Here is a 13707-nt window from a genome sequence, read left to right as displayed (position 1 = left end):
GTTTCGAGCGTCGAGACTTCGAAGGTAACGATTTTCATGTTCTGATCTTTGAGTATTTGATTGCAGGTGTACTTCCTCTTCGTGAGGGAGTAGGAGCAGAGGAAGGTATGAGCCTGTGCAGGAGAAAAGCGCTCTGAGGAACTAGAGCCAGATCAGCCCAAGGGTTTCGTACCCGATTTTGGGAAGTAGATCCACGGATCGGAGAGAGGTAGTCTCTCAAGTTGTGATCCGGAAGTTGGGATTCCCAAGTAAGGACTTCGTGTCCGGGAAAGCAAGGTTGTTCTGCGGGAAGAGGACTCTGGAAATAGAGTTCTAAAAGAGAGTTGCAGGGATGTCATGCATAGTTACCCGGAACGCGGAACGGGAACGGCAACGGGATCCGCGCGGAACGGGGGAACGGCTAGGGGTCCGGAGAAGGCGACAAGAGCATGATGCTCAAGAAACGGGATCCCCGCGGAACGGGGGGCTAGGGGTCCAGAGGCGAGAACCTTGATTCTCGAGGAATTGGAATAAGGAACGGAAGTTCCTTGGAATAGGGTTTTGCCCTAGGAATCGGAAGCTGAGGCTTCCGGGAACCATCAAGTCTTATTCTAGAACGAACGTGGTAATACGTTCGGTTCAAGTGCTTGTATAGACTTCTCCTCAGTAATAAAGATACTATTACGGGGGGGGGGGGGACCAGCCCATCTTCTGGTCCCCAATACTGTGTCGATCTTCTCACTTTATCTCTCTCTCTCTATCTATTTCTCTCTATATCCTCTGGCTTCAATATTAAGTGATAAATTTTATTTATCCGAGTATATTTTATATTGCTATGCGCTCCCGTTTGTGACAGTGGTATCAGAGCATGGTCTCCTCTCTTTCTCTGTAAAGGAGGACGACTCTGGGAAGATACGGGAAGAAGCCATGACAAGCCAAGAGAGAAGTAAGCACGCGGAACCCTAAGTCCTGCAAGGAAAAGCTCACAGAGTTGGAAATTTTTTTTCTCTGTGCAAGAAGTCGACACAAGGCTTGGGATTCTTTGAGAAGGCGACAAGAGCATGATGCTCAAGAACCTGGAGAATCCAAGGAGCGGAATGCTCAAGATTCTTCAGAATCCAGAAAATATCCATGAACGTCAATCCAGAACTATAGCCATGAAATCCCGTCATTCCGGGAAGGATATGAAGAAGGTCTCTAGACCTAGGAACACTTCCAGTCAAGTTTGATACTTTTGACGGAAGGGAAGATACCGCTTTGATTCGACAAGTTTGAAGTTGCCTTTGCAAACGGCAATTCCTGAAAAAGCGTCGAAGATGAGGCATGTGATTAAACACCTCAAGGGGATTGCAAGTACTTGGTGGTATACCAAAGCTCTGCAAGGAACTTACAACAAGACTTGGATTCAATTCAAGGCTGAATTTTTCGACAAATTTTTTTTCCTCTACACTTTGAGGAAGGCATCAAAGAAGATTGGGATGGGTTTGCCCAATAGGAACACGAGTGAGTCAAAGCAAGTAGTGGTTCACTCTTGCCAAGGTAGCTCCACTCTTGATCCTCTCTGAGGAAGGAAAGATGAAGAAATTCAACAAAGGACTTTTGCCCGAATTTTGTAGACGCATCTGCAAAATACTTTGCAGCAGATGGTAGAGTCGACAATAAAAGTTGAAAGTGTACACCTTAGTGTACATAGAATCCAATCCCCGTAGTGGGACGGGAATCATTGAACACAGAAAGTTTGGAGTAAGGGAATTCAATCTAACTCCTGAGTTCTTGAATAGAAGACCCTCGAACTTTAAGTGAGAGGCCAGGTTTTCAATCAAAGTTACATCTTTGAGGAAATCATAAAGTGCATTGTGCTTGTTTGCTCTTTTGCACAAGATATGGTTATGTCTAACCGGGACTACCACTCTCGAGTGTTTATGAGAGCAGGATCAAACTAAAACATTGTTTTCTGAGATGAATTGGTTTGCTTAACTAGCCGGAAGGTCAACTATTGATTTGGTATCAGGTAATTCTCGAACAGATTACCTACTACTGCGGGTAGGAAATTATGAAGGAACCATTCGGAGCTTTCAAGCAAAGAAAAGCTTTCATGAAGCTTGAGTACTCTTTAAGCCCACACCCCCTACACGGTAAGGGAAGATATGGTAGTGCTTTTTGCACAAGTGAATGAACACTCTCTTTAGGAGGGAAGGAACAAGCGACAACTACGGCTTGTGCTTGAGGAATCCAAGGATTAAAATCCTAGATTATTTGATGAGCGGGTTTTGCTCTAAGATCGAGCCAAGTGATCATCAAGTTGAGCGTCTTCTCTCTAAGGATCTTACGAAGGGAAGGTAATTTCCCAGGTTCACCGAAACTTTAACATAGCTTAAGAATTATGTACACTTTTGAGTACATGGATAACACACGAAGATGCAGACCTATGCTAAGGAACTGGACGAGAGTTTGTTATACTCTCTTGAGCGCCTTTTTGCGCGCAAGAATATTCCGACACGAGAATCTCTATTTGAGATGTGTTTGGTAGAAGGAATTTGAGTTTCTCTACGGAGAAGAGGTTTTCCGATGGTCGTTGATCATTGAGTACGCTATGTGCTTTTACCATTACAGTAGCAACTTTTGGTTGCGGTATATGTTTCTCCATGAGCAAGTAAAGTAGCATTTACACGCTGCTGGAATAAATTTGAACTATTTTGTTTGTAAGAATATAATTCGCCAACCGTTTCAAAATGGTAAGAATTACCAATGGGACAATATCCCTGAGAATCAAAGAGGGTTCGCTCTATTGTGAACCGGGTTTGAATGTACGTTCAGAAAATGCTATGGCTAGAATCCTATCTGCCTGAGGTTTTGCAAATCGTCATTGATGCTCGCAAGGTGAATCATTTTTTATGATTTTGTAAGGAAGAGACGCTAATGGGCGTCGAGAAATCACTGCTGGTGGTAATAACTCGCAGGAGGAAACGATTGGAAGGAAGTGCTGTCGTGCACAAGGAATCTTCGGACTGGAACCGTCCGCCTACGTTGAGCGACAGCCTGGAACAAGAACCTTCTTTAAGGTGATCGCAAATTGTGGAAGAAAGACATCGAACTTAATGCTCTATGACTTGGGCATTCCCTATGTGGGAGGACACAAGAGGTTTAATACCCTCTGGACTAACAGCGTAGGATTATGCGCAAGGACAAATACCTAGATTGATTTCTAGGAAGATTATTCTTCTCGAATTTGAGAAGACAGAATCAAGTTAACAGAGTCTTAGATAAGGAAACTTTGGATCAGAACAATTGGCCTACCCAAAGCAAAGGCCCGGAATAAGAACTTACTTTGGTAAGATGACACACTTGTTATGCCATAGGAAGATTCACATGAGCTTAATGCTCTCGACATGCCCTATGCGGGAGGACACAAGAGGTTTAATATCCTCAGGACTAATAGCGCAAGGTTATGCACAAGGTCATAGACCTAGATTGATTTCTAGGAGGTTTATTCTTCCCGGAATTGAGAAGGTGGAATTGAGTAAACAGATTCTCGGATGAGGAAACTTCCAATCTGTTGGAAAGACGCGAATGACGAGTTCTTACATGGCTCGTAACTTTAATGAAAGGTGAAGGATATCCTCGAGGTCCTAGAGGAAAGACATGAACCGGTAAGGTAAGTAATGAATTATTGAATTTTAGTTTAATTAAATTTTTAAGTTCTCTTTTGAGAAAGGACTAGCTCAACTCACCATTGAGCAAGATTTGGAATCTTTCCGGTTTCTCCCCGGCAGTTCAATTGGACCTCTACAGTTGAGGACAACTGTTTATAAGTGAGAGGGATGTTGCTAAATTGACTTTATCTTACAGAAAAATAATTCTAAATGAATTCTTGGATTTATAAGTGAGAGGGTTTTGTCGCTTGGAACACCAAGGAAAAATAATTCTAAATGAATTATTGGAATTTTAAGTGAGAGTGCTTTTCTCACTAGAGACATCCGAGTACAGAGTATTCCTAGTGCGTCATTTAAAGTAATGACGAGAACACTGAGAACGGGAATATCTGTAAGACCACCAGGAACGGGTACTTCTGATGCGTCACATCGGATGGGTGACAGGGAGCATCGGAAAGAAGTATCCGACCATCCGGGAACGGACATCTCTGATGCGTCATAGGATGGGTTACATAGAGCATCGTGAAGGAGATTGTACCGTAAGTTCGGTAGGAAAGGACTAGGTGATGGGTATTCCTGATGCGTCACAAGGTGGGTGACGGGTGCATCGGAAAGGGAATATCCATAGTCGGAAGGAAATTCCGAACTGTGTTAGAATTGTGCACAAGGAAAAAGCAAGCACTTGAATGAAGATGGGTTCTGAGGAAACTTTGAGGAAAAACAGATGCTTTTTGAGAAAGCGGTATTGCCTTTCGGGAAAGCAGATGCTTTCTCGCGAGGAAGTCTATGTCTGCATTGCAACTGTGTATGTGATTGCATCCAGGGACGCCTGGGAAGTGCTGTGAAAGCATTGTTTTTAACTTATAAGGTTTTATTGAGTTTTTGGACAGATTCAGACCATTTTTAAAGGTGACCGACCGCCCACTTAATAAGTGGACAGCCATCTGATAAATAAGGCAACAGATCAGCCAACGTTTTCTCTCTCTCTTTTTCAAGCAAAGCAGCGAAAAAAAAAAAAACGAAAAAAAAAATTTTTTAAAAAAAACGGCCGCGATCTCTACGAGAGTAGCTATTCGTGCCCGTGGCTAGGAGTTATAAAAGCATCACATGCCCTTACTCAGAGAGGAGGACCAATCTTTGCAAGGAGGAGATGCTGCTGCAAATTTCAGCCGTAAAGAAGACGTTGCAGGTGATGCCCATGGCTGCCCCAAGTGTACCAGATGTCGCCAAGACCCAGTGCGCGAGTTCCCTCGCGAAGAAGTGCCTACGGAGTGTGTTTCCATCGCGACAAGCTGCTGTTTTTCTCTGATTTCAGCCCCTAAACGTCGTAGACGGGGCTGATTTATGAGAAGGAACCGCAAAACACACCTCTTTTGTGTGTAGGATTGGAAGAGAGGATTTTCTATGGAGAGATCTCTTCCCGGGAATTGCTTTTCGAGAACGGAGTTGCGTTTCGAGCGTCGAGACTTTGAAGGTGACGATTTTCATGTTATGAACTCTGAGTATTTGTTTGCAGGTGTACTTCCTCTTAGTGAGGGAGTAGGAGCAGAGGAAGGTATGAGTCTCTGCACGAGAAAAGGGCTCTGAGGAACTAGAGCCAGATCAGCCCAGGGGTTTCGTACCCGAGTTTGGGAAGTAGATACACGGATCGGAGAGAGGTAGTCTCTCAAGTTGCGATCCGGAAGTTGGGATTCCCAAGTAAGGACTTCGTGTCCGGGAAAGCAGAGTTGTTCTGCGGGAAGAGGACTCTGGAAATAGAGTTCTAAAAGAGAGTTGTAGGTATGTCATGCCCTGAGTCTGGAAGGTGAGATCCAGAGGCGAGAACCTTGATTCTCGAGGAATTGAAATAAGGAACGGAAGTTTCTTGGAATAGGGTTTTGCCCTAGGAATCGGAAGCTGAGGCTTCCGGGAACCATCAAGTCTTATTCTAGAACGAACGTGATAATACGTTCGGTTCAAGTGCTTGTATAGACTTCTCCTCAGTAATAAAGATACTATTACGGGGGGGGACCAGCGCATCTTCTGGTCCCCAGTACTATGTCGATCTTCTCACTTTATCTCTCTCTCTCTATCTATTTCTCTCTATATCCTCTGGCTTCAATATTAAGTGATAAATTTTAATTATCCGAGTATATTTTATATTGCTATGCGCTCCCGTTTGTGACAAAGAACCACAATGAGAAGTACATCACCCTCACGCTTTACATACAATGTGCTTTTTGTTGGACTGTTACGAAAGCCTTGTTTGACCAAATGAGTATCAACTTTCTCATACCAAGCACGAGGAGATTGCTTCAACCCATACAAAGCCTTCTTACATCTGCACACTTTGTCCTCTTGTCCTTTTATGACAAAACCGCGAGGCTGCGTTACATAAACTTCCTCAAATATGTCACCATTCAAGAAAGCAGTAACAATGTCTGATTGATGTACATCCCAACCAAAATGACCTGCCAATGCACATAGAAAACGCACAGTAGTCATATGACAAGTGGGAGCAAAATTCATAATCAATGCCTTTTTGCTGTGCATAACCCTTTGCAACAAGTCGAGCCTTATGGGCGATCGATCTCACCATCCAGCTTGCGTTTCAACTTGTAAACCCACTTCGTACCAATGGCCTTTTTGCCAGGAGGCAAATCACATAAAGTCCATGTGTCATTTTCTATAAGTGCATCATATTCTGATTGCATGGCAACCATGCAATTTTATGAATTTTGTGCTTCATCAAAAGCCAGAGGCTCCTCAACATCATGTAAGCTAGACACAGCCAAAGCATAACAATCTGATGCATAAGATGCATGGCGAGAGCCTGAACGAGTACGACTAGACAAAGGTGCATGCAATTTACTGTCACGCAAAGTGTGCACCAGCCATTTTGGCATACCTCTAGCCTGCTCATTTTCAGCCCTTTCCTCATCAAATACATCATGTACATCTGCATCAGTAATAGGCTGATCTAGAACATTTTCAGAAACCCCATAGGCTGTACATTTTCCTCATTGGATCTTACATTCGTATTTCCACCACTGAAAAGAGGCAACAAAGTGTCATAAATGTCCTGTGAACTTACATTACTGTTTCTAGTACATGACAACAAGGGCTAAACAGAATCTTCCACAAACACTACATCCCGAGAAACCAGAATACGTTTTGTTTGCGGATGATACAACCTGTAACCTTTGCTTTCAGCACTATAACCAACAAAAATACATTTGACAGCCTTAAAATCCAATTTTCTACGCTGCACTTGTGGCACCAAAGCATATGCCAAACAACCAAAAACACGCATGTGCTCAATAGAAGGCTTTCTATCATGCCATGCTTCATATGGAGTAATAGACTGCAAAGCTTTCGTAGGACACCTGTTTAGTACATAAGTGGCACACATGATGGCCTCAAGCCAAAAAGAATGCGGTAAAGCTTGACTTTTGACCATACATCGTGCCATTTCTGTCAGTGACCTGTTTTTCCTCTCAGCAACACCATTTTGCTGAGGTGTATAAGGCACTGTACATTGGTGTTTTATCCCACGACTAGCCAGAAATGCATTAAATTCATGAGACATATACTCCCCCCCTCGATCGGAACGGAGGGTGCCCATAGTACATTTCGAGACATTTTCAGCCATAGCCAGAAATTGTTTGAAGGACATAAAAACTTCGGACTTCGCTTTAAGCGGAAAGACCCATGCATGCCTGGAGTAATCATCAATGAAAGTCACGAAGTACAGGTAATTGCCCAAGGACGAGTTTGCATGGGCCCACAAACATCACTATGCACAAGCTGCAACCTGCATGTGGCCCGAACTGAACCATCCTTTGGAAATTTAGAACGCTGCATCATACGACCTTCACAAACATGTTTGATAGGTGCTTCAAGAGGCGGCAAAGAAGCAACCATATCAGATTTCTGAAAACGCAGCAAACTGGCAAAATTCAGATGACCAAAACGTGCATGCCAAAGTTTTGCATCTGAAATAGCCCTTGAATCTGCAACAGCATTTGCAAAATTTTATCCACACTTTTCATACAAAGTGAGCTTATAGAGCCCACAGCACAAAAGCCCAGATGCAACAATTTCATCACCAAAACTGACATCATGTACTGTACATCTGTCATCCACAAATTTGACTACAAGTCCAAGTCTAGCAAGTGCGGATACAGACAAGAGATTCTTCTTGATCCCAGGTACATAAAGTGCATCAACAAGTGTGAAAGAACTGCCATTAGCAGCAGTAAGCACAATCTTTCCGACTCCCTGAACTGGATAAGAGGCATTGTTGGCACAAGTGGCTGAATTCCCATGAGGGACAGACTCGAGAGAGGTAAACAATTCACGATGTGAGGTAATGTGCTTTGTAGCACCACTGTCAAAATACCACATGTGAATCTGCAGCAACTGACAAGCATGCATCATGGATAGCAGGATTGTAAGTGCACTCTGCACTAAAATCCCATTCTGCATCAACATCAGCATCATAGTCTCCTTTCACACAAGACTCAACAATGGCTGCTTTTGTAGTGGAACTAGCATTTGCAGTGGAACCACCCTCTTTCTTCTTAGCCTCTTTGGCCTTCAACTTAGAACACGACTTGATCAAGTGATCATTAGCTTTACAATAATGGCAACGCATCTTTTTTTTTGCCCTTATCACCAGAATTGCCAGACCAAGTACTTCCAACAGAAGCATTAGGAACAGAATTTTTGCCACTCACAGCAAAACCATAAGAAGTGGCTGCATTGTTGTTACCACCCTTTCTTTGAGAAGCAATAAAAGCCTGTTCAACTGCACGCTGCCTAGTCCTGTTTTTTCTGGAAAGTGACTCTTGCAACAGCAATGTGCATAATGCATCAAAATTGACAACTTCAGGATTTCCATGGGTCATCAATGTCCAAGTACTAGCAAAACTCTGGTAGGAATCTGGTAAGGCATCAAGAACAGTCTCCACAAGGGAACTGTCTGAAATGACTTCACCTGCAGAAATAAGTTGCTCATTGATATCCTTGACACTAGCAAGAAAAGTGTCCATATCATCTTCCTCATCCATAATCTTCGACTCCAGCTCTTTACGCAGCAAAGCCATTTTAGCCTCATTGCGGCTTGCATAAAGACCTGCTAGAATATCCCAAGCCTGTTTTGCAGATTTTGCTGAACGGATGTGAGCAACAATGGTGCGCTTCACAGACAACGCAATCAATGCATGAGCCTGCGCATCCTTAACATCCCAACGAGCTTGTTCTGCCGTAGGCAAAACAACTCTAACAAGTGCAATCCTTGCAGCAAGACCTGCAACATCCTCAACATCGCCTACATCCTCAGAACCAGGACGTACATCAATGCCCTGCACAATGTTCCAGACGCCCTTTGACACAAGAACATGTTGCATCATATAAGCCCACATAGGATAATTGTCCCCATCCAACCTGTCCTCAGCAGCAAACATCTTGAACACATCTGTGTTGTTGTTGTCAGCCATGGTAAATGCTGCACCTGATGTGAAAACTGCCCGAAAATAGGAGAAATGAAGCGGGAACAACACGTGCTATATAGCACAAACCGTAGAAGACTATAAGGCACATGTTATGCACAAAACGGCACTGACAGAAATTCTGCACAAAATGACGAAATTGCCTGTGCAGACCTGCTTGTAGTGGAAACGGAGCCCGAAATGAGCCCAAATCGAAAATTTGAGCAAACCATGCTCTACGAGCGCACCCGAAGTATTTGTCGACCTGCGAACGCTCGCCAAAGCTCACTGAAATCGGAGAAAGTGAGCAGGCGTATACTGGAGCAGCTGGCGACTAAGCCCGGGAGGACGCAACCTGCTCTGATACCAATTGTTGGAATTAGGGTTGCAGAGAAACACACACAGCTTGGAGAAGACGAAGGAAGCTCAAGGCACATAATAGAGAGTGTATAACTTAGTGTGCAATGGAAAGATTGATAGCCCTAGAGTGATGGGCGTATATACAATGCACGGGGAAAAAACCTCCTAATGAGGGAAAAAATGCCCCGGCGGTCCTAGTGTGTTCACACATATCACTACCACATGTATATGGTAACAGAACACCCCGCAATTCGCGGCAGATTGTGTGCCGCAAAGAGCGGACAATACAAACTAATGGCGATGTAGCATATTTTACGACAAGGACTTTTTAGGTGTAAGTTATCCAAGCAGTTGACTTTTCAGCTTTTAGAAGAAGTTATTAGGAGAAGGAGCTTTTTGTGTGCTTTGTTTTTTCAAGTGACTATCTAGTTGCTTTTTGTGAGGCTAAGTGCCTATAAATAAGAGGCATTGTAATAGATATCAAAAGTGTGTGGTCGCACAGTTGTAAACTCTCTTGAATAATAATAAATAAATAATGCCCTGGGTGCTCGGCTTGAGGGCCGACACTCTTTGGAGGGGACCCTATGCCTCTTCCGTGTTGTCATCAAAGTGCAAGTATGATCTTTTCAATTCTTTTTGAGTCTCTCAGTCGCAATTTACATGCTTCAATGGGCCAGCCATCTAGTGGGTGATTACCGATGGCATCCCAAACCCGTTGCTTCCACAAAAGATCTTGAGGAAACGTTTATTAAACCTTGCGTTTTCAAAAATTTCCTTTCTCCAAAAATCAAGTTTTCACTTGTATAGTTCCCAACTATTCTATTTGAAGTTTCAAGTTCTAAGTACACCATGAGTTTGCTAGCACGTAATACACCTAGTTCATGTCTTATTTTGACATGTTGTACAATGTGCATGATCGTATAGTATTCATGTATATGTGTCAACATCTACCTTGAAGTTTTTAAGAAAACTCTTGGTTGGTGTTTCTCACATGGACCAAAACCTTCTAAATCCTTTGAAACCTGTTTTGAGACTCCATGGCTACTACTATGCATGGCATGCTAACGGCTCCTACAATCCACTTGCAGCTTGTTCTTACCTAACGCAGTATAATGTTTTCTCTTTATTTACTTCCAGAGCTCGGAATATGTCCCAATGATATGGCATTTAGTTGCACAACAATGTGGTATGACACCAAAATAGTGTGCTCTTTCCTCTGCAATGGTGGTTAGCCCCAACGGACCCTTGATGCAGATGATAGACCATTGACGCACATCAAGGAGGAATAGTAAGTTGTCTGTGTGTCTACGACAGGTCCAAGTATATAATGATGCAGCCCAATACAAGCCTTCTTCCATAAGTAAAATTGAAAAATTCAGGGTGCATACACTCGCTAAAAACCCCATATGAATGTAAGGCGAGAGAGCATGCAAAATCTCTAGCATGCACAACTTAGGTATGCACTTCAACCCAGTGTTGTAGAAAAAAAGAAACAGCAGACGTGCACAGAGGTGGACATGCAAGCTTTCGTTTAATACACATGCACAAATAAGTGTGATCGTGTAAAAGGAAGCAGCTACAGCTTAATAAGAATTGAGGTGAAAATACCAGGTGTATGTCTTTGAAACCAGTAAGAGCCAAGGTTTTCAGAAGCTCGCAGCCGATGCCTCCAGCTCCAACCATGAGAACCTTCGCCTTCTGCACACAGTTTTGGCTTCTGAGTAAAAACGCTATCGAAATGAGCTCGGAATGAGGAAGCTACGAAGAAATAGAGTGCCTCAATCACAGCAAGTTCCTCTGCTGAAGCCATGGCGATGGCGAAAAGCGCGTATTCTCAAATTTTTAAAGACCTGAGTCAGAATTTACTCTCCCTGTCGTTTTTTGAATGAGAATGAGAGAGAGAGAGAGAGAGAGAGAGAGAGAGAGAGCAGTTCGAACTCCCACTTCCCCATTTGGGGAATTGTTCCCATGAAATAGCCGTGTCAGTGTTCACAAAAAACCGGCCTTTAATGTATTTGTAAAGGACAAAAATTGAAAATTTCCGGTTGTGTGTGTAGTGCAAACTCCCTCTCTCTCTCTCTCTCTCTTCCATTCCTTGCGTCAGGCATCCTACCTCGGAGTTGAGTCGTCAAAGTTGAGCTCTCTCCCTTGATCTAGCAAAGACCTACAAATATGGATCACTAGCATACAACATTATTGCCACTAGCTTCAATTCTATGTTGGAAATGGAGGCCCGTTGTAATATGATGGTAAGCAAATATTGTGGGTAGCCCACTTGTTTAGTTGGTCACATCATTGTATGTTTGGAATTACAACATCAATTGTTGACAACTATTCATTTAAGTGATTTCAAGTAATTAATGTATTATGCATGTTTATATTTAGCTAGTTATCCATATTTTGAGGATTTCAGTGTAAAAACCAGCAAAATTTCTCTGAAAACCAATAGATTTTCAAATCTCTCGTTTGGTTCCTAAAAAGGTTTTTGGTAAACACTGAGCCATGTGATGCATATAGCAAGTCAGTTTTAAATACACATATGTATTACCTTCTCCTTGCTACCATCCCGCTCTGATGGTGAGAGAGAGAGAGAGAGAGAGAGAGAGAGAGCGCTCTCACTGAACACTCCATTGACAATTAACTAGTTCAACATTTTCAGTCCACAAGGAGTGTAACTCTCCGATTGGAGCAATCGGATCGTGAATGTCCTATTTCCATTCCAATCTTCGATTTGGACCATTGATCCCTCCTTCCTTACCTTATTCACTTAGTCAGCACACATGCATGGGCATTGAAGTTCAAAATAGAGACATATAGAAGAAGAAAAATGTCAACGTCATAGGAACATTCCAAGAGACCTTCCAGATGTATCTAAAGAGTTTTGAGTTGAAGACCGGATGAGAGGGACAGATAGACAGAGGTGTGTACCTCAAAATGGGAAATCATCCTCAATATCTAGAGAGACATAGTGGTGCACTTCAAACAAGGGTTGCTAGAGAGCACGGGGGGGGGGGGAGAGAGAGAGAGAGAGAGAGAGAGAGAGAGAGAGAGAGAGTTTGTGTTGCATCATGAACTTAGAGTGCACTCAAAAGGGACCCTTGTTGAGTGGGTTTGTATGTTTGTAGGCTATGGTTATAGTACCTCTATTATATTCGATTGTTTTGGACTAGCTTATGTATCAAATATGCGAGAAAAAGAGCTTTCAACTAACTTTAGTAGTATGAGGATTGCACAAAACTGCATTCATCAACCTTAAAGTAAGAGATGAGGATGGTTGGCTCTGGAAGGCTCTACACGAATCGGCAATGTCCCACAAAAGATGGGTACACCCTCTTTTGTGACATGATGGCCCTCTTTTGTGTTTGACCCTATAAGGGTCTCTATCTCCACTCACCAATGTCCCACAAAAGAGGGCTCGACCCTAAAATGCAGAAAAAGGTGCATTTAAGGGGCACACCTGCAAGCATTGTTTGTAGCTAACTTTAGCAAATTTTCTGCTGTTTTTTGAGGTGCACTAGCATTACAGATTGATCTAGCTATTTGTGTGTGTGTGTGTGTGTGTGTGCGTGTGTGTGTGTGTGTGAGAGAGAGAGAGAGAGAGAGATTTGAGCTTCAGTCAGTTCTCTTGTTTAATGATCCGCATGGCCGCTGGATGGTAATTCAATGCTTGTTAAACTGTCAGGTGTATGAATTTGGAGGCATTTATGTGTATACATCATCTGGACAAAAGGTGCTCTATGGCGAGACGCCTCTTCTCGCTCATGCACCTCGAATGCATTCCTTTGCGGTGATTTTAATAATACCCCTAAGATGGATGATAGTACCACTGGTAATTCACATATGTTGTTTGCGGAACGGCAATAATTGGATAATCTCTTTGCTTCTACTCAGATGATTGATATCTGGCGGCATTTGCATCCAGATGCCTCTGGTTTCACTTTTCAGCATGTTGCCTACTCTTCTTATCGAGCGCGGTTGGATAGATGGTATTTGCTTAATTTGCAACAATATGAGGAATTTATATGTGAGGCCAACGTTGATTACACCTTGTAGTTATCAGATTATTACCCTGTTTTGTGTTTGGGCAGATTCGTTGCGATCATGCTCTTCCTAGGAAACGTCTATTGCTTGTTAACAATGCTTATCTCACTCATGGGGTTTTTCGTGACATGATTTCTGAGATTATTGCCCCTCTACTTGCTCATATGCATTTTGATCTTGATGCTGCCTGGTATCGCTTTGTT

At 43.0% G+C, this 13707-nt stretch overlaps 1 protein-coding gene across 1 annotated transcript in view; it reads right to left on the bottom strand.

Moving 5' to 3' along the window:
* Nucleotides 1–11419, bottom strand: part of SAE2 (SUMO-activating enzyme 2) — an 80762-nt gene extending 69343 nt beyond the window's left edge. Inside the window, exons 1-2 of the mRNA XM_086495954.1 lie at nucleotides 11241–11419; nucleotides 11072–11161 (exon numbers count right to left, since the gene is read on the bottom strand). Of these exons, the coding sequence (XP_086352080.1) occupies nucleotides 11072–11161; nucleotides 11241–11273 (123 nt within the window). The 5' untranslated portion in view covers nucleotides 11274–11419. The remainder of the gene's footprint in view (nucleotides 1–11071; nucleotides 11162–11240) is intronic.
* Nucleotides 11420–13707: the final 2288 nt, after the last annotated feature.

This window comes from Adiantum capillus-veneris, chromosome 22 (genome assembly GCF_014529385.1).
Source record: "Adiantum capillus-veneris isolate H3 chromosome 22, ASM1452938v2, whole genome shotgun sequence".
NCBI classification, from domain to species: Eukaryota; Viridiplantae; Streptophyta; class Polypodiopsida; order Polypodiales; family Pteridaceae; genus Adiantum; species Adiantum capillus-veneris.
The sequence above is the reverse complement of the archived record's forward strand: the minus strand, read 5'-3'. Positions and strand labels throughout refer to the sequence as shown.